The sequence below is a fragment of the Mesoplodon mirus genome (genome assembly GCF_964341445.2).
Source record: "Mesoplodon mirus genome assembly, chromosome: 4".
NCBI classification, from domain to species: Eukaryota; Metazoa; Chordata; class Mammalia; order Artiodactyla; family Ziphiidae; genus Mesoplodon; species Mesoplodon mirus.
The window spans coordinates 65819751-65841256 of record NC_138979.1 but is presented as its reverse complement, the minus strand read 5'-3'; the positions used below and the strand labels follow the sequence as shown (position 1 = coordinate 65841256).

The following is a 21506-nucleotide window of genomic DNA, read 5'->3' as shown; positions in this document are numbered from 1 at the left end:
CAATTTTGCTTGGTAGGGAGTTAGAAAAGCCTCCTTTAGGAAACACTTGTGCTGAGTCTGGAAGGAAATTTTCTAGGGGGAAAGAAAGAAAAATTAAAAAATTTGAGCCCCTTCTATGAGCCGGACACCTTACATAGAGTATTTAATATACTACTCTCATAAGACTTATCAGAGAGGTTTTTATTATTATATTTTTAATAGAATTTTAAAAAGATTAAGTCATTTGTTCAATGTTACAAAGTGGCTGAGTGATGGAGACTGATTCAAGTTCTGTGCGTCTGATTCTAAAATTGTCTATGCTCTTTCCATACTGCTTCCCAGCAAGGCAGAAGGGTATATGATTAGTAGGTTTTTGTTTTGTTTTGTTTCATATTTAAATTTTATTTTATTTATTTTTTATTGTTATTATTTATTCTGGCTGTGTTGGGTCTTTGTTGCTGCACGCAGGCTTTCTCTAGTTGCAGCGAGTGGGGGCTACTCTTTGTTGCAGTGCACGGACTTCTCATTGTGGTGGCTTCTCTTGTTGCGGAGCATGGGCTCTAGGTATGCGGACTTCATTAGTTGCAGCACTGGGCTCAGTAGTTGCAGCACTTGGGTTCTAGGCCACGCGGGCTCAGTAGTTGTGGTGCACAAGCTTAGTTGCTCCGTGGCATGTGGGATTTTCCTGGATCAGGGATTGAACCCATGTCCCCTGCATTGGCAGGCAGATTCTTAACCACTGCACCACCAGGGAAGTCCCCTGATTAGTAGTTCTAAATCCTGTATGACACCATCTACATGAAGTTCAAGAACAGGCAAAACTTAGCTATGATGAAAGGTGTCAGAATAGTAACTATGTTTGGCAGAGGTGATATTTGGGGAGCAGGAGGGAGACTTTTGGGGTACTGGTCAGGCTTCACAGGTTTACATATGTATAAATTCGTTGAGCTGTACATGTAAGATTTGTGCACTTTATGGTATGTAAATTACACCTCAAAAATCTACATAAAAACATATTTGCCACATGCTCTGGCTTTTATAGGTCAAGAAAGTTGATCTCTGGATTCTCATAATGCCTTTTTTTTTTTGACAGGCTGCTTGTTGTAGATACTTATTTTTCTCTAAATAAAACGGATTAATTACAAGTAATGACAGTGGATCAGTCTTGCCTCTCTTAAGCATAGGTCTTTACTATAATCTGCTTCCTAACAATCCTAACTGCCAAGGTCATAAAATTGTGGATTTTAAGAGATGAAGACCTGCTTAGAGGCTTCTAGAAGGGTTGCCACATGGGTCTTTTTGAGACTTTGATGAAAGCAAAACTATAGACCTCCTCTCCAAAAATGTACTATGCACAAAATTTTGCATGGGATTTTGAGATTATCACACCACTTAGAACCCACCTAGCAGCCAAAGATCTCAAATTAAGATTCTCTGAACTAACACAATCATTTTCCTACAGGTGAAAAAAATAGGCCCAAGGAAGGAAAAGAGCCTGTTTACGTGCTGAGTGAAGACAGAGCCCAGACATTCTGATGCTCAGACATTTATGCTGTTCACTCCAATAGCACCTCTTTAGATATCTTTAGATCTCCTTTGCCCCAAAGCCTCCATCTGGGGAGACCTTGAGTTCAGAAGAACTTCCATAATATCTTGTATCCTACCCTTTGTAATTGGAATCACATCAGGAGCTGGTCAAATTTTGCCTTGTGCTTATTGGAGAACAATACGTGCAAAGCTGAGTTGTGACATTAGTCCTTCTTTTTTCACAGACTGCCTCAAAGCCCAGAACTAAAGTTAAAATTAAAATGTGATAAAAGTTTTTCTTTTCTTTTTTGTTTTTTAATTGTTTGTTTTAGAGAAATCAACCCTGAAGTGTTGCCTATATTTACACTCTGAAACTTAAAACTTTATTATGTGCTGATCTTTATAACACTGGAAAGATCCCACCAAACTTACTCTTTGTTCTCTAAACTTTTGAATGGTCTCTGATTAAAAAAATAAAATTCCAGCCTGACCCAGGAAATTTGTCCAATCTGTGCCCATTTAGTTTTTCAGTTTGGAGCAGAATTCTTGCACCCAATCCAAATAGAGACTGTGAGAAGTGAGAGGACCCAGAAAGACTTTTCTTCTGTGTGAAAAGGCCTGATCTTAAGTGGACCATTCAATGAAAGAAAAGGGCTCAAGCTGCAGCCTACAAATTACTTTGAGTTTAGTGTGCTTGGGATGAGGTTTAGAAATCACATAGAACTGTAGGTAGACATGGAATAAAAACCATGTGCACATGCATTCTATCTGCAAAAGATTTCCTAGGTACTTACTAAACTACTCCTTCTGCGCAACCATCTTTTGCTTTTCTAGCAGCATGATGTAAGCTTACATTTCTTGAACATTTTACCATATGTGCCAGGTACTGTTCTAAACGCATATTATTTTAATTTAATCTTCATAATAACCCTTTAAGGTAGTCTCATTACTATGATCATTTTATAAATGAGCAAACAGGTTTTCAAAGGCCAAGTAACTTGGCGAAGGTCACAGAACTTGTAAGTCGCGAAATTGAGCATCACATACAAACATCTGGCTTAAGTACTTGGGTTCGTTCGTCCTTCTCTGGTCAAATAAATAAGTAGTGATACATTAAAGACTGGGGAAAACAAAGATTTTCCTAGGTACTGTATTATTTTCACCCAAATCTCCAGCCTTTCTTATTGATGGAAACCGGGTCGGACACACGGAGTGGACAGGGGGCTTCTGGTAGGAACGAGGCTGACGGAAAGAGACAGGGAGGGGGTGGGGTGGGGGCGTGTCTTTTGGAGGGCGTCGTGGCGCAAGGAAAGACTCCTCCGGGGGTCTCCCCTCCCGGCTCCGACCGCCAGCCTCCTGTAGCCTCTGGGCCCGCAGCGGACCGCCACATCGCCGCGGCCCGGCCCCAGCGCCGTACGGTCCAATCATCGGCGCAGCCTGGCGCCCCGCCCCTCCGCCGGGGCTATATAGGCCTCGGCCTTGCCTTCTGCATCACAGCCATTGACGCTCGGGCTTCAGCCGGTGATCACCCGAGGAACTGAGGCCACGGCACTGTCCGCGTTTCGTCCCACCCTCCCCACGTACCCCGCGCCGCCTCTCTGCGGCCGTCCGCTGAACGCCGCCGCTGGCCTGAACCCCCTCCTGCCTCCCTCCTCACTTCTCTATGTGTCCGCGGCTGGCCGGCGCGATGCGGCTGGGCCCGAGGCCCGCTACGCTGGGGCTGCTCCTGCTGTGCGCCGCGGCAGCCGGCGCCGGGGAGGCCGAGGAGTTGCACTACCCACGGGGAGAGCACCGCGCCGACTACGACCGCGAGGCGCTGCTGGGCGGCGAGGTGAGGCGGCCAGGCCGGTGGCTGGGAGGGCCGGGCCTCGCAGCGCGGCTGCCGCGGGCTTTGTCCCAGGACAAAGGGGACGGCCGGGCGAGGCCTGGCCGGGGCAGTCTGACAATGGGGGCCGGGCGGGGCGCAGCTCACTCTCCCGTGGACCCCGGGGGCTGTAAGGCTGAGAAAATAGCGCGGCCCAGGAGCTGGATCCCTTCTACCCTCCCTACAAGGGGCAGGATCACTGAGGGTGTGTAGGGGGCAGGGGCCTTGGAGAGCAGGTGTGGGTCACCCCAAAAGCCCTCGGCAAGGGTAGCTCTATTTTTCTCCAACATTTTGCCCTCCTGATAGTAATGCTTGACCACCCCCTGTATATCGCTTACCCCCCAAAGGAAGAAGTCGATGAATATGTTAAACTCACCCCCGAAGAGCAGCACAAAAGACTGAAGTCAATCATAAAGAAAATTGACTTGGACTCAGATGGCTTTCTCACCGAAAGTAAGCACGTCCTACACAACTAACAATGGAGACATCCCTTTGTAGAAGACAGAAATACAAACATTTAAGCAGGGTGTCTGTTGAGTGTAGATTGCTAGTGTTTCAACCAATTACAGGTACTGTGTGAGAGGGAAAAAAGGACATGGTGAGTAGGTTTTATACCTGGAAATCTTTAGACATAGGATACCAACTAACACTCAGTGCTTTCTCCAGTAATATATAAACATCACTGATCCTACATGGTATGTGCAAGTCATACCTAGAGCAAATGCCCTGCTCCTCACATGACTTTTTATCAATATCAACATGATTTACTTTAGAGAAACATGCTAAAAACCTTCTTAAGGCATTAAGTGGTTTATTGCTCTTTTGATATATGCTTCATTAGAATCTTAACAACTTGCTTCTTTTTATAAGCAAGTAGAAAAGGACCTGTTGCATGTGAATTATGTTTATCACAAATTATTATAACTGGTAGAGGCCTTAGAATCATTATGTCCACCTCTTTTTGTAAGGATGAAGAAACTGAAGCCCAGAGGCATAAGTGCCTTGCTCCAATGAGTAGCAAAGCCAGGATTAGAACCCATATCTCCTGCACTTAATTCAGTCTTTAATATCCTTCACTTAAAAAAACAAAGAAACAAAAAACAAAAAAAAAACAAAGTGAGTGCTCTTAGGTAGATTCTAGAGTCAGAAATGAAATGCACAGGTTCTTAAAAGAATATTCCAAATAAATTGCTGTGCATCTGCCTCACCTCATTGCTTAATTCATGTGATGAACCCGATCAACTTTCCAAGTGATCCTCAACAAAAATTCAGGAGCTGTTTTCTTATAACTCTCATTTAAATGCTGTTCAGCATCTGAAGGATGAAGTTGCTGGAGAGAGAATTATAAGCTGATTAGTAAATTCAAGATGTGTTGTCAATGAAGTATTCACATTGGTGCCCTCAGGAATATTAAGGTTTTGTTCCTTGTACTTAAAACAAACAACAGAACCTTTAGACTAATTATCCAATAAGAATAGGTCCATCTTTGGTTACACTAGAGAGCACATAAAACAAGTTGATTTGGAAGACTTGGTGCTATTTATCTATATGGGCCTACATGTGTTCAAATATTTAATAGTAGGCTTTTTAAAAAGTTAAAATGAAAAGGAACTTAGTCCAAATCTTCATTTTATAGGTGAGAAAACAAAACCTAGAGAGGGTAAACTTATTCCTTATGGCAGAGCTGAAGTATGAACCCCTGTTTCTGACCTCTGTTTCATTCTGTATTCTGTTAAGCCATGATGATCATTCTACTTGAGGACTGTTCAGGGAATTTTGCTTATTTGCACTTTAAGGGCCAGGACTGGACTCAGGTTCTTGAGAGACAACTAAGTTCAGTTTGGGCTTTGAAGCCAAACATGGGTTTGAATCTAGACTCTGCTACTTACTAGCTGTGAGCCCTCAATTCCTAACCTCAATTTCCTGAACTGTAAAACAATTATTATAATTGCCTTGTTTTGAAGATTAGAGACAAAGTATATAGAGGACCTGATATATAATAATTGTTCAATACATGGTTGCCATAATTATTCTGCCCTGATTTAGAGTTTCAGGAGAGACAAAGTGTCTTTACTTTTCTATTCACCTGACCTCCCCCAAACCAATAGAGGAGTACCACTCTTTAAACCAAATGGTGTATTATCTTTAAACCAAATGGGTACTCTTGCTTCCTTGCAAATATTCATGTTTTTCTTCCCCCACCCCCTTTTTTCTTTAATGCAGTATAGTAAATATCTCTATGATAGATTTTTAAAAGTTGATCTGAAAGTGGACATTTGCGATTTAGAAACTTTGCCCCTATGTCTTCAGGTACCCAGTTAAGACAGATAGCTATTACAAGAAGGGCATAAATCATAATTGCTACCCATAACTTTGTTAAAATTTCCTCCAGATGCTTTATGACATAGTTAAAGGGAATGTACTGTAACAATATTTCTCAAATTTCAGTCACTTGAGTACATTTTTCACAATTTAGGCCCTATTTACTTATCTATTATTCCCTTATTATAGTCTTGATTCAACTTAATGTAAAATGTATTTTAAAGGAAAACTTTATATTACTTTCATAAATGAAGAACACTATTTTTTCCAATACATATTAAAATAAATGGGTAGTTATTCAAATATTTGTGCTTCCTGAGATATCTGTGATAATTAGCAAAAGTTATCTGCAATTTTTTGGATAATATGTTTTAAAAGTCAATTGCTATTTTGGCCAATTGGTAGTTTCTTTAATAAATACTTGTTGAGCCAGGTGCTTTCTAGGGATTTGGAGTACCTCAATGAACAAAACATACCAAAACTCTCTGTACTCAAAGAGCTTACATTCTGTGTAGATCACATATTATAACATTCTTAAGACTCCAAATAGCTCTCCCCACCTCCTACTCCTATTTCTATGCTACAACTAGGCCAGTTCTCACTCACTATATACACTAAAGTTTTTTTTCTTCTTTTAAAGAATGTTTAGAAATTCTCACTCCTTTTAAGTATCAGAATTACTATTACATTCATTGTGTTCTGGGAAATTCTCATAGGTGAACTCAGTTCATGGATTCAAATGTCTTTTAAACATTATGCTGTGCAAGAAGCGAAACAACAGTTTGTTGAATATGATAAAAACACTGATGGTAGTGTGTCGTGGGATGAATACAATATTCAGATGTATGATCGCGTAATCGACTTTGATGAGAACACTGCTCTGGATGATGCAGAAGAGGAGTCTTTTAGGCAGGTGAGTACGTGTGCACAAGCTTTTGATCATATCAGTTCACTTTACCTTCCTGTATGAGTGAGCACAAGAGGCCTGAGGTCTAGATTGATTGCTTTGTTCTCTAGGCAATCACCTGTTTCACTTCAGTGATCATTTTGATGGTTTCCTTTCTAGCCAGATTTAGGACTCTTATTCTGGACTACTTCAGTTATCCTTGCATCTGTATTTCTCACCTGCATCATTTGTCCTCATTTCTAGGGTTGCTTTTTTAGTGTATTTTGAATATGTATCTCAATATTTTTTTTTTGTTATTGAACAATTGGTTTTATTATCATGTTAAGAAGACTATAGAGGCCTATTCCCATTTTTAAGCACATAGTTTTATATAAAATAACTCTAAAATTTTTTAAAATTGTGGTAAGGTACACATAACAAAATTTACATTTTAACTATTTTTAAGTGTGCAGTTCAATGTTGTTTAGTACATTCACATTGTTAGGCAACCACCACTCGACTTTCTTTCTCTGAACTCAACTATTCAGGGTACCTCGTATAAGTGGAATCATAACATTTTTGTGTGTGTGTGACTAGCTTATTTAACTTAATGTTCTCAAGGTTCGTCCATGTTGTAGTATGTGGCAGAATTTCCTTTTAAAGACAATTCCATTATATGTATATATCACATTTTGTTTATCCATTCATCAGTCAATGGACAGTTGAGTTGCTTCAGCTTTTCGGCTATTGTGAGTAATGTTGCTATGAACGTGGGTGTACAAATATGTCTTCGTGACCCTGCCTTTAATTCTTTTGGGTATATATCCAGAAGTGGAATTGCTAGATCATATGGTAATTCTATTTTTAATTTTCTGAGGAACTGCAATACTGTCTTCTATAGTGGCTGCACCATTTAAAATAACTTTTTTTTTTTTTTTTTTTTTTTGCTGTACGCGGGCCTCTCACTGTTGTGGCCTCTCCCGTTGCGGAGCACAGGCTCCGGACGCACAGGCTCAGCGGCCATGGCTCACGGGCCCAGCCGCTCCGCGGCATATGGGATCCTCCCAGACCGGGGCACGAACCCGTATCCCCTGCATCGGCAGGCGGACTCTCAACCACTGCGCCACCAGGGAGGCCCTAAAATAACTTATTTTTGAAGATTCAGTACCACTATGAGTTCCGTTGTGTCTCATTGTTTAATTTGTTGAAATATATTTCTTAAGCAGAGTTGAGGAAGACAATATTTAGGAATCAGTAGGAACTTTTAAAGACTTTTTACTTAGTAATTAGTAGGAACTTTTTAAGACAAATTACTATAAGCTTGAGAAATTACTATTTCAAATACTTCTGTATTTCAGAGGTAATTTTAAAGACTTTTTTTTTTTTTTTTTTTTTTTTTGCGTGGTACGCGGGCCTCTCACTGTTGTGGCCTCTCCCGTTGCGGAGCACAGGCTCCGGACGCGCAGGCTCAGCGGCCATGGCCCACGGGCCCAGCCGCCCCACGGCATGTGGGATCCCCCCGGACCGGGGCACGAACCCGTGTCCCCTGCATCGGCAGGCAGACTCTCAACCACTGAGCCACCAGGGAAGCCCTAAAGACTTTTTTTAAGAGTTTTTTGTATGTGGAAAAAATAAAACCAAACACCTTGTTGCAAACGTTGTGTCCCAAAATATTAATCAAGGGTGCTTGGAAAACATTTGAGGCTCCTCTATTCCTTAACTTACCTATCCCATTATTAGTATCTACCTTTTAGTTTTTACCATGGCCATATTTTATCAGTGTATATGCTATTTATTTTAGAATCATATTGTCCACTTGAACTCTGTAGGCCATCACTAACTCAAAATTGGTTGTTTCTCTGCTAATTATGAACATGCTATGCATATACCACTGGTGTGGAGGTTAAGAGCTCTAGCTTTGGAGCCAGTCTGCTTGGCTTCACATTCAGGCAGACCACTTAACAGTGGTGCAGCTTTAGGTTAAGTCAGACCTCCTTATGCCTCAGTTTCCTCATATCTAAAAATGGGAATGATAATAGTATGGAGAAACAGTAATAAATATTGAGAGTAGCAGTTGGACTGGTAAACTCTTCTATGTTGATTTGAAAGAATACTGTTGAAGAAAGCATGTGTGATTCACATGTTTATCTTTAATATTTATATACAATCAGCTTTTGAAAGTTGTTTAAGGCATTTGTTAACTGTATCAGCTTTAGATGAGTTAGGATTTAATATATACGGGAAAAATGTCTTTGCTCCTTTTTTTCTCCTTATTTGGGTCTTCATCTTACAGCAGACTGAAAAGAGTGCAAATCAGTCTTTTCACTACTTAGTGCTAAAAAGAAAACAAATGATAATAATGAGATTAGGGGTTTGTCTACTAGTTATTCTCCTTTACTATAGGAATTAACTCATCTTAAAAGCATCATTCGCATTCCAAGACTTTTCTAAAACCAAACCATGCTATGATATTATGACTTCCCTGCCAGAGAATAAAACAGAAGTTAAATACAGTATTTTAAAATCTTACTAGAATTAGATTCTGTCCTTTTTTTTTTTTTTCACTCAAAAGATTCAATTAGCAACCCATCAAAAATAAGAAACGTGTGTGGTTTTTAAAATCTGTATTCTTTGGGGGGTTGGGGGTGTGGGATGAAATAATACATGATGTTGAGGAGAAAATCTTCACTTTGAAGAGGTACATGACTTGTTAATATAAAGTATTTATGAACAGTTTTTCTTTTAAAAGTTTTCTGGTTCTAATGCTATGTTCCCCACCCAGGTACTCAGTACATGTTGATTATAAGACTCTACTTTTAAAGAATGAATTAGATGGACCTTAATAGCCTAAATGAATTTATGAATCCCTAAAATGAACCCTTCTCAATGGGAGTCCTAATGGTTAGTCTTTGACAACACAGGAATATGTCTCTACATGAAGTTCTATTTATAATACTTTATTAGAATCTGATATATATAGATATAACCCACTAAAAGTGGATGTGGGGTGTAAAGATGAACCCAGACACAGCTGCATTATTATTCAAAATAAAAAATCAAGGATGAAGAATGAATCGGTCTTAATCGAAGTAACAGACTAAATATTATACCATAAAATAATCATAAAAAGTAATTGGATATCTAAATAAAATAAAATGTTTCTATATGGAAGCCTAATAAAGAACAAAAATCAATTTGATACATGAATTTTATCTTATTTTTGACGTATCATATAGAGAATAGAGATAGCCTGGAATAATGACCCTCTCAGGCTGTGAAATGTCTGAAAAAGCATTTCTTTATGATCTGATGAAAGTATAGTCAGCACTTTTAAGCAGGATAATTAAAGTTTGAGGACCAACCAGGCAGAAGCTCAATTGCTCTAACTTCTAAAGCCAGCTGCTGAATGTGCATGTATAAGCAATATTTATTTATGTAAGATATTATCTTGCATGTGGTTAATCAGAATAAGACCTAGACCTTTTTTCTGGTATCACAGGTTATATATTTCCTCATGTAAAATTTTTAGTCTACCAAAAGATGGCAGTTTTGTTCTTCACAAGTTTCTATTACAATATAAAATAAACGAGTATGGTAGTTTCTATCTTTTTACTACTGTGTATAGTACTTCCTGCTCTCCAGTAGAACACAAGGTCTTTATACAGAAGAAAAAAGTGTTGAGGTTTTATGAAACTGATAGTCTTTTGTTGTTCTCTTTTAGAAATTTGCCACTTTGAAAAACGTCTTTCAGTGTATTGGCTTCTTTAGTATGAGTCTCTCTTAAATTGTGTTCCTCAAATGACTAAAACTTTTAAAAATCACATTATTTCATTTTATTTTTAAAACTGAGAAATGTAAACCAGAAAATACCTTTTTTTTTTTTTTTAAAGAAATCTTAGCTGTTGAAAGAAATCCTTTCTTTCCATAGGCAAATTTGGCCAAATTCCACTCCCTCTGCTGAAACATGGACCTTTTTGCTCTGAATTGAAGGGTTCTTTCATAAGGAAATCTAAGCACTTAGTATTTGAATAGTGATTTATTCAAAAAGAACTTGATTGACTCAACAAAGTACCTCAAGTTCTTATTTTTCTACTTTTCCCCATGTTAAAGCTGAAAATAACATGTAAATTATTTGGTCTAATTATTTAAAATTATGAAACATTAAGTTAAAACAGCTATTTGGAAACAGTGTTTTCCCCCTGTCATGATTGGGTGGATATAACGGGCTAGTGGAATCTGGATGTTTAAAAGACAAATTCTTTGGGGAAAGAAATGAGCCTCTCCACTGTAAATCAATCATCGTAAAAGAACTAGTGTTTCAGTAAATGACTGCTACCTAACCTCTAGTATTCCAAAAAACCAAAAAGAGTATTTCTTTTCAACAGTGAATCACATAAATTAAAAGCTTCTAAAATATTTGAAATTGTACTTTTTCAAAAATGTGCAGATTAATACACATAAGTTTATAGAAAGTTATTCCCAGAAATCCTCAAAATAGAATTTATGCCGGATTAGCAATATGCCACTATTGGCTTCCAAGGCTCTTAATCACAGAATTACCTTTGAGAAATTCATTAAAAGCAGCCTTGTCCCTAATAGCTGCTACTTCTTGATTTCCTATCAGAGTGTACTTGGGGGGAAAAAAAGGAAGATGGGTGTGAGAAAGTAGAAAAGGGTATGATTATTTAACCTCGACCTCAAGATAGGCCCTTTTCAGCTTTTGATGTGTTTTATCTGGACATACAGAATTAACACTGTAAAGAGCCTACAAAGAGTAGACTTCCAATATTATGTACATTTATCAAAAGTATTCTCATTAAAGAACTATTTTTTGAAACCTGTTAACGTGTTTTTGAAAAGTCATTTTGAAGACCAGAAATAGTTAGAAATAGACATACCAAGAATTAATACATAATCTAAATTTATTGCTTTGGGGACATTAAAAAAATTATTGAGATTGTTAAAGAAGATAGTGTGTAGTACTGTAGAAAGAACAGGGAGGATCCAAGTTCAACATATTTTAGCTGTTTTTCTGACATCCCTTTCAATAAATCATTTTAATCTCAGTTTTTCTATCAATAATAGTAATATGTAACATTTGTTTAATACCTAATACTTAAGGTTTCTAATTGCTTGATAGGAATTCTCATCCCAATTGCTTAACAGAATTTTTTTTCTTATTTATTATAAACTGTTCAATTTATTTAAACTAAAAAAAAAAACAGTTCACCCATTTCTGTCACCTCCCCACCTCTGGCAACCACCAGTCTGTTCTCTGTATCTTGAGCTTGGTTTGGGGGGAATCTTTTGTTTGTTTTTAGATTCCACATATAAGAGATCATACAGTATTTGTCTTTCTCTGACTTATTTCACTTAGCATAATGCCTTCAAGGTACATCCATATTGTCTCAAATGGCAAGATTTTATTCTTTTTTATGGCTGAATAATAAGTCCCTTACATTCGAATGAGTTCCATTCGTAAGTCCGATTTGCTCGTTAAGTCCAACAAAGTTAGCCTGGGTACCCAACTAACACAATCGGCTATATAGTACTGTACTGTAATAGGTTTATAATACTTTTCATACAAATAATACATAAACACAAACGAGAACATTTTTAATCTTACAGTACAGTACCTTGAAAAGTACAGTAGTACAGTACAACAGAAGGCATACAGGGCTGGCATCGAGTGAACAGGCAAGAAGAGTTACTGACTGGAGGAGGGAGAGGAGGTGGGAGATGGTAGAGCTGAAAGATCGTCAGCAATAGGAGATGGAGGGCAAGCTGCAACTGCACTCGCGCCTGACGCTGATGCCACAAGTTCTGGTTGCTTGCTGGATTCAATTCTGTCTACTGTCTTGAAAAAACGATCCAGTGATATCTGGGTAGCAGCTCTTTCTTTCTTGTCACAGATGACACGGTAGCACTGGATTGCATTCTGAACGGCTACTACAACCTTTGTGTACCATCCTACGTTTGGGTCCTGTGCCTCGAAAAGTAACAGTGCCTCCTCAAATAAAGAAAATCCCCTTGCCATTTCCTGTGTCGTGAATCTCTTCAGTTCTTTAGTTACTTCTTTTTGTCTCTCTTCATCCTTTCTCTGGGCCTCCAATTCCATCTTTTCGCCTCGTTCCACTCTCTCAATTATTTTCACTTTTGTTTCTATTGTTACCACTTGGTGCTTCTTAGCAGTACCAGCTACATTACCACTGCTTTTACGCTTGCTTCCGGACATCCTGGGCTTGAAATAAAGATACTGTACTACTGTACTCTATACAGTACTGTACAATAAAGTAAACAAAAGCACAACCACTTGTAGAGGATGCACGCACGTGACAATGTATGCCCGTCATGTAAACTAACTTACGTGATTGGACATACTATATATTGGCTATTGTAAATAATGCTGCAGTGAACATAGAGGCTCGTATATCTTTTTGAGTTAGTGTTTTCATTTTCTTTGGTTAAATACCCAGAAGTGGAATTCCTGGATCAGATGGTAGTTCTATTTTTAATTTTTTGAGGAATCTCCATACTGTTTTCCATAGTAGCTGCATCAATTTACATTCCCACCAACAGTGCACAAGAGTTCTCTTTTCTCCATATCCTTACCAACACCTGTTATTTCTTGTCTTTTTTGTAACAGCCAGGTGTGATATCTCATTGTGGTTTTGATTTGCATTTCCCTGATGATTTATGATGTTGAGCATCTTTTCATTTACCTGTTGGCCATCTGTATGTATTTGGAAAATGTCTATTCAGATCTTCCCATTTTTTTAGTTGGACTGTTTGGTTTTTTTTCTATTGAGTTGTACACGTTTTTTATATATTTTGGATATCAGCCCCTTATCATATATATGATTTGCAAATATTTTCTCCCATTCAGTAGCTTTCATTTTATTATTGATGGTTTCTTTTGCTGTGCAGAAGCCTTTTAGTTTGATGTAGTCCCACTGTTTATTTTTGCGTTTGTTGCTTTTGGTGTCAGATTATCCCAGCTGTATAGGTGAGGAGACCAGAGAAGTTAAGCAATTTGCCCTAAGTAATAAGCTAGTGAGTGGCATTCAGATCTGAGTTTCTGTGGCTGGAGTTTAGTGGCTGGAATTCAGATCTGAGTTTCTCTGACTCTAGAGCCTGTGTCTCTGTACTGCTTCTAATAAATGTTTGTTTTTTGCCCAACTTACCTTCAGAGAGATGATGTGAAGATAAAATATGATAATGGGTGTAAATGTACTTTAGATTTCACATAGTTGTATTTTTCGAAGTATTTTTAATGATGTTATGGTATGGATGAGACCTTTAAACGTGTTCAATATTTAATTTTCAAAGCTTCATTTAAAGGACAAGAAGCGATTTGAAAAAGCTAACCAGGATTCAGATCCTGGTTTGAATCTTGAAGAATTTATTGCTTTTGAGCATCCTGAAGAAGTTGATTACATGACGGTAAGGAAGAAACATTTCAAGATGACTATTGCATGACCAAAACTTTAAAACTTGCTTTTACAAAGTAATTAAAATGAATTGTATGGCAAACAGAATTTTGGGAGACAGGAAGATCTAAGGTTTTCCCTGCTTAAGATAAGGAGTGGGAAGAAGGAGGTTTTCTGGTGGGGTGGGGTGGGGTGGGGTGTGCTTATTGGGAGGAAGAAGGTAAGGAATGAGTTTTCTTTAATCTCTGTAACATATATGAGCATCAGTCTTTCCCTGGCTAGTTTCTGTTTCATAACCACATTATCTTCAGTGCCTTCCTTGTCTTTTTGTAGTTTTCTGACTTTCCTCTGGTTTTTCAGTATTAGTAACACTAGAACTTCCTATTTAGTTTACAGCATCACTTGTGAAAACTTTTGGTCTGGGAAAATGTATCACATTTGGATCTCTTTTCATAGGGTGTGTGGGGGTAGGGTGGGGGGTACAGCTGCTAATGACTAATGATGTTTTTGCAACTTAAGGCATAATGAGTCCTCTCATCCCTTTAGTGCTTAAAAGAAGTACCAGCTCTTCAAAATTTTGCTGGACTCTAGGTTTAATTTAACACTGATTAAGTCCCTCCTATGACTTGATAAGCTTCTTGAGAACAGAAACTATCCTATTGGAGGGTAAAGATTAATATAAGACATGGCTTTTAAAAAATAGGCTAAACATTTATATTGAGGTCTGTTGCCTGGCATCAGCCTCCAGCCATGTGGCTTAGTTCCCTGGACATTTCAGGGAGGGAAGCTGTAGCTTTTTGTTTAATGGGTCATGATCAGATGCTGCTACCTTGTTAGCCAGGCTGCAGATACGTTTTTCATGACCTAGTTTAAGAACATTGGCACAATTTGTTTAATTAGGGCCAATTAGGGCCAAAATTTGAGCCCTAGCATGGTAGGCAGAGGATGTTGGATCTTGATTACCTGGGGAATAAGGAACAGTTGAAGACTGAGGAGGGAGATGACCAGTGAAGGCAATGAAATAATTTAGGCATTATATGTTATGGCCCCGGAATACAAGGTGGCAATGGAATGAATTAGACTTGACCAACATTTTGAAGAAAGCATAGACAGGAATGTTGACTGGCTAAGCACGGGAAGGGAGGGGGGCAAGAGTCAGAGATGACTGTGAGGCTTGGGGCTTGCATAACAATGAAAACCCATTGCAGAATGGGGTGTGTCAGTATGGGGAAGTATGTTCTTTGTGCTGAGTTGGCCTTGATGGCAGCGTATAAGGTGTGTAATCATAAAACTGGTGTCTCATTCAGAGCAATTTCATTAATTACTATTTACCTCAATTGTTTTTGTGTATCCCTTTTTCCCTTTAAGGATATATTTGATATGGGAAAAGGCAGGAGTACAAGATCAACTAAGTGATTCTACTTTGGATCAAAATTTGGAATTTAAAGATATTTTCATTCATGTAGTTCCAAAAATTATTTTAACCAAGGCAACATTATTGAAATAAGTCTATTGTTTCCCAAGAGGATTACTTGAATGGAGGAATAATCATTTTGATCAGTGATTCTTTTACTGGGTCACAGACTCCTTTAAAAAGCATGATGCAAACTATGTACTGTGTCCCAGAAAAATCCTATGTATGTCCATGCTTATACACGTGAAATATTGGATTATAATTTCAAGAGATTCTCAGATCCTCTCTCTAAAACCAATCTTTGGATATCCAGGTTAAGATCCCCGGGTTTCTATATATAAACTCTGTAATATTTGATTTAAAAAAACGCCAACAGCTTCTATTTAAGTGTTATTTCATACAGATGTAGATAAAGCCCCTGGGTTTGACTAGAATGGTAGACTTTTGAGAATATGTTTCATTATAGTCGTGATGCTAGAATCCAGATTGAAAGGTATTTGGGTGGCAGTAGGTAATGAGGAAACGAGAACAGTAAGGTATAACCTATGAGAGGAAAAGAAAAACCAGGATGGTGGCTAAAGAGTGCAGCATAGTCATTGGGGACTTGAATGTTTTTAAAGGCATAGAAGAAGGAGCTGGTGGAAAAGAGATTGGAGCCTTGGCAGAGGCTGGAGTTAAGAGTGAAAGAAAGCACTCAGGAAATGGGATAGTATGGGATCTAGGAAGACAGTTGAGGGCTTCACCCTAGAGAAGAGGGGGAGAGAGCTTTAACTGCTGAGATCAAAGGCCTAAAATGATGAGAGGAAAAGGCATATATAGAGGTAATTAAAGGTGAGGATGCAATGCTGGGAAACAAGGAAGCATTTCAGAAGACCTGTACCATGTGTAGAAAAACAGGAAGGTCTTTGTCAAGAGTGTATTGGAGAGAGTTAGGGTGAGGCCCAAGGAAAATGGAGGTTTCAAAAAACAGCTGTAGAGTGTATGTTAGGGAAAGTGAGGCAGAGATAGACTTCCAAGCTGCAGTGAGAGCCCACCAAAATGGCAAGAAATTAATTTACAAGGACTAGTTTCTATTTTTGTATCTTTCTCTGATTCTGGAATAAAGGAGAAAGTGAAGTGAGTCTGATGTACTAGACGGGGATTGGCATAATAAGAAGAGGGTACAAGGGGATATAGGAATGTAATAAGGGAAGTACTGAAGCAGCTGGCCATTAAACGGGTCATCTTGGATCAAGTATAACGAGAAAGGGTGTGATCTCTGGGTCAGCGGGGAGTGGTTGGTAAGAAGCCTTGGTAAGCGTGAGGAACAGATTTGGGGGCAGTCTGGTGTGGATAGGGTAGATTGGTAGAAGAAGCGGCAGGGGGGTTGAGGTTTTATAGGGGACTGCCCCATTTCAGGTCTGGGGGTAGAACAGCAGCTCTATGCAAAGATCTAAGACAACGGTTCTTTTGGGGTTGTTAATAGATTTGAGGGAAAGTGGAATTAAAGAACACAAAGGTAGTAAGATATGTCATTCTTCAGAAGGAGGGTAATGTGCAGAAAATAGGAGTGTGAGTTTAGTGCCGAGGTTGTTCAGGAGGGTGAAGTGGAGTGCTCAATAATAGAAACTTAAGGATGTTGAATTTTAAGCTACTTAATATTTGGGGTTTTATTCCTGCTTCTAAATTCCAATGTTTAGAAAGATTGTCTTGCAAGTATGGACAACCAAAATAATTATTCCTAAATAAGTTCTGTAGTAGCATTGATTCAGATGGTGGTGGGATTGAAACTTTTGTGACTAATTTTTTTTTTTGTATGTGTGTGTGTGTGCGAACGGACATGCAATAGGAATTTGTCATTCAAGAGGCTTTAGAAGAACATGACAAAAATGGTGATGGATTTGTTAGTTTGGAAGAATTTCTTGGTGACTACAAGCGGGACCCAAGTAAGTAGCTTGGGGATGTGTGGAAGTGGAGGGTGGGAAAAGAAGAAAGGAATTGAAAGACAGTCTTGCTCATTGAGAGTTCTATTTGACAGAGGAAAATGGAAGAAGAACTGGGCCTGATTCCTCCTTGTTCTGCCAAGTTCAATAAAATACAAGGGAAACAAAGGGACTTAAAGCTTATCTGAGAATGCTGTTTTTACTCACTTTTAGTTCCACATCTAGATCCAAGCATTTTTCTTCCTTTTCAAACAAATGCAATGTAATCATCAATCCAAATGGGTGAGGAAGTAAAGGTTGATATTTTTAAATAGACTTCTGTACCCTTGCATGTAGATCTTGAAAGAAGAAAATATAGAATCCTATAAATACTGGAGTAAGACTGGAAGGTGGCTTACTGAGTGTTTGAAATTTGAGGAGTTTTTAAATGCAGCTTTTTCTGAAAGCAGCTGTCTTTTCAGAATTGTTGCTTAAAAGCATCACTTACTGTGAATGTCACTTTAAAATTACACATGGCATTGCTTTGTAAGAGCACGCAGGAAGCTTTAGTCACATGATGTACGTAAAAACATTACCTAGCGCAAACTTGGGAAAACTGTATCTGAACAAGTAGCAGCAGTTAACAAAATTACTAGTTTGTGATAATAAGTAACAATTTTAAAACTCTGAGTATCACTTTTGAAAATTACTATAGAGTTTATACTTATTTCAGGACTTTTCAGTTAAGTACTTCTGTTTCTTTGGGCCTCCTTTATTTGGTAAGCTTTAAATTAATTTCCTTTATTCTAGGGGTATACCAAACTTCTTATTGGATACATGTGATATTCTTGCATATTCATGTTTATGTTCTTGGTGTTTTTTTTTTAAATATATTAAGCAGCAAATGAAGATCCAGAGTGGATACTCGTTGAGAAAGATAGATTCCTGAATGATTATGACAAAGATGCTGACGGCAGGCTTGATCCCCAAGAGCTGTTGTCTTGGGTAGTACCCAATAATCAGGGCATTGCACAAGAAGAGGTAAGTGTTACAGAATTACTCTCTCATCCCCAAATTGGTGCTAAGAAGTGATAGTAAAGGAAATTCAAAATCTTAAGCCAAAGAAAGAAGGAGTGGAGTTATTTATTTAGGAATAATGCATTGCTATTTCTTGATTTAAATCTATGATCTGTTTTAGATTGTTCTAGATTTTCAAGGAGACAAAGAAGTTAAGATTGTATCATGTATTAATCTGATAGCACAATAGAATAATAAAAATTTGTATTTACCTATAGGGGCTCAAAATGAGTTATATTAATTTTGCTTTACTTTGAGATATCCTGAATTGGATTTGAGTTGGGAGGAGGCAGAACCCAGCAGAAATTAAGGAAGGAGGTAATGAGAGATGCCGTAGACAGACTTGGTCACAATGGTTAATATTTTTAGATACTTAGACAATAATGAATACTTGGCATACCTGAATGGTTTTGACAAATCAAATCACATTAAAATGTGAACATCTTGCTGAAAATGCTTATTACACTTGACACCTTTTTGTTTTGTTTTATTTTAAAGGCTCTTCATCTAATTGATGAAGTGGATTTGAATAGTGACAAAAAGCTGTCTGAAGCAGAGATTATGGAGAGCCAGGACTTGTTTCTTACCAGCGAAGCCACAGATTATGGCAGACAGCTTCATGATGAATATTTCTATCACGATGAGCTTTAATCCCTGGGTATATCTGAGTAGAGTACTGACTCCTTTTATAGTTTGTTACCAGCTTTACTTTTGTGATAAAATGTTGATGTTATATTTTACATTCTTACGTCTTACCACGGTCAAGATTAATGTACATTAAAATTTTGGCCTTTTAGAAGAAACGTAAAACAAAAACCTGATATTTATTTCAAAACGTATTAAAAAAATGAAACAATATTGTGCCATATGACAACATAGTCTTTCCTAAATATTCCATCTGTTTAGTACTGTATTATGGAATATTTGAGTTCTGTTTCCATACTTGAAAAAATGGAGGATTCTAGAGATGGCTGAACAATATTATTTAAGGAGTATATGACTGAGCTATCAATTTTTGTTTTAAGTAGATTTAATTTGGGAACTGACAGAAGGACATTGTGTTTAGTTTTAGCATTTTTGTTTCAAAACCTTTAAAGGGACCTTAGAAGGACTTATGCCTCACATGTTAATGTTGAGAAGTTCTGCTTAATTTTAAAATGGTTTCTATAAAAGGTTTTATTGTATGAAATAGAACTTTATATTTTTGCATATGTATAGATAGTAATTATATTTAATGTGTAACTATAGCATTATGGTGTGTGGAATTTGACATCATCCAGAACTCTTCTTTTTTTTGACTGATTAAAAATGAAATGTCCTATCTTTTTATATGTTGTTTGTTTTTCTTTAATCTTTCAGGTAAACCTTGAATTTAGCAAAAGTTTTGTTGTATTATACATTACTTCACCTCATCCATTCCTGTATTTTATTTGGGGAGTGAATGTTCTCAAAACTCTGTTAAATTATATTCTTGCTGCATATTCTTATTTTGCCTTTTTTTTTTTTTCTAGATAAAAGAATCATATTATAATTGAATGTGCACCTGACACATTTCAGTTGCTATTGTGGCAAATGTGGTCTTGCTACTTGGGGCTAGAAATAATCATAAGAACTACACAGGTTGAAATCACCAGTAGAGCTGGTTAGTTATCAGCAGTAGAGCTCAAGATCAGTCATACTGAAATGAAAATCATACTTGATAAGCATTTGTCCACACCTAAATGGTCAGTTTTAACCTTATTCAGGAAGTCAACTTATTACCTTTGTGGGGAGTAAGAAAAGTGAGAAGGTGAGAAATTCATTTTTTCATAGCTTTGACTCACAGATAGTTTTCCTTTCTGTTTTCTTAACTTACTTTTATTTGTGGGTGAAGAGGTCAGCTATGCATTCTATTAACCGTTTTCCAATCTAAAGTTGTCTCCTTTATAGCACACACAGCAGTGGGGGGCTCAGCCAGTCTTTATGAGTTATTAGAGAAAATCTGAAACCCTTTTCTAATAGAATTAACTGCATCAGCTAACCTATCTACTGCTCCCACCTCTGCTGATGTGAGTCGTGAATGCAAATTGTAACCTCTCATACTTTAATGATAGCTTGCTTACCCTGGTATCTAAAGTACATGGTTTTCATTTTAACTTACACAATACTTGTCTGGCCTTTTAAGAATTAAAGATATACTATTATCACTCATCTGCCACTTGTCAGCCTTACTGAAGTTGGGGTATTTATTTGGAATAACCAGTTTGATTAGCATGCTAACCATTTGTTTTTCTCACTAGATTCTCCAAAATCTGTACCAGAATTGTTAGATCATTGGATATGGCTTTTATTTTTAATCTTAATGAGTTAACAGTTAGCATTCTACATTATCTTGATTTCATGCAGATATAAGAATTTTGGTGACATTATTAGCAGTCACCAATATCTGTACTCCTTTAGTTCCTGGCATAAAGAAAATTACACTTTCCAGCCCCCATGTGGGTGAGCAAGGGCTAGTTCTGACCAGTTAAATGTGAGTAGAAGTAGTATGTGTCACTCCCAGACCAGGCCAGTGACAAACCTTTGCCATGGCATTGTAGAGGATGCCTCATTTGAAATGGTGAAGCCACAAGATCAAAGTAGTCTTGATTTCTGAGTGACCACATGGAGGTCAGTTGGACCGTCAGTGGACTTTGCATGATCAAAAAATAGACTTTTATTATGTTAAGCTACTAAGATTTTGGTGTGTTTTTTGTTTTTTTGTTTTTTAAACTACAGCAGAGCCCAGCCTATCCTTACTGAGTGAAGATTTAGTGTTAAACAATTGGCTTTTATAAGCATATGGAGAAGAATCATCATCTACTTGAACGGAGTTTCTATATCTTCTGCTAATTCAAAATAGAAAAGTTTATTTTTAAGGCTTTTATTTGGATTTAAATAAGCCTCTTTAAAAATAAAACTTTAGGGCTTCCCTGGTGGCGCAGTGGTTGAGAGTCCGCCTGCCGATGCAGGGGACACGGGTTTGTGCCCCGGTCCGGGAAGATCCCACATGCCGCGGAGGGGCTGGGCCCGTGAGCCATGGCCGCTGAGCCTGCGCGTCCAGAGCCTGTGCTCCGCAGCGGGAGAG

The 21506-nt window shown here is 38.0% G+C and overlaps 1 protein-coding gene across 3 annotated transcripts; it reads left to right on the top strand.

Annotated features, from left to right (window-relative positions):
* The first annotated feature begins 2999 nt into the window (after positions 1–2999).
* On the top strand, positions 3000–19729 carry RCN2 (reticulocalbin 2). 3 transcript variants are annotated; one of them, XM_082617333.1, is made up of 7 exons: positions 3000–3337; positions 3718–3823; positions 6409–6605; positions 13920–14021; positions 17251–17347; positions 18222–18364; positions 18899–19729. In XM_082617333.1, exons 1-7 carry the CDS (start codon positions 3170–3172, stop codon positions 19049–19051), a joined length of 966 nt encoding a protein of 321 aa, XP_082473459.1. In that variant the 5' UTR covers positions 3000–3169; the 3' UTR covers positions 19052–19729. The 3 variants fall into 3 exon arrangements, with proteins under 3 accessions (XP_082473459.1, XP_082473458.1, XP_082473457.1); XM_082617332.1 differs by having other exon boundaries at positions 13908–14021; positions 18225–18364; XM_082617331.1 differs by having other exon boundaries at positions 13908–14021.
* Positions 19730–21506: the final 1777 nt, after the last annotated feature.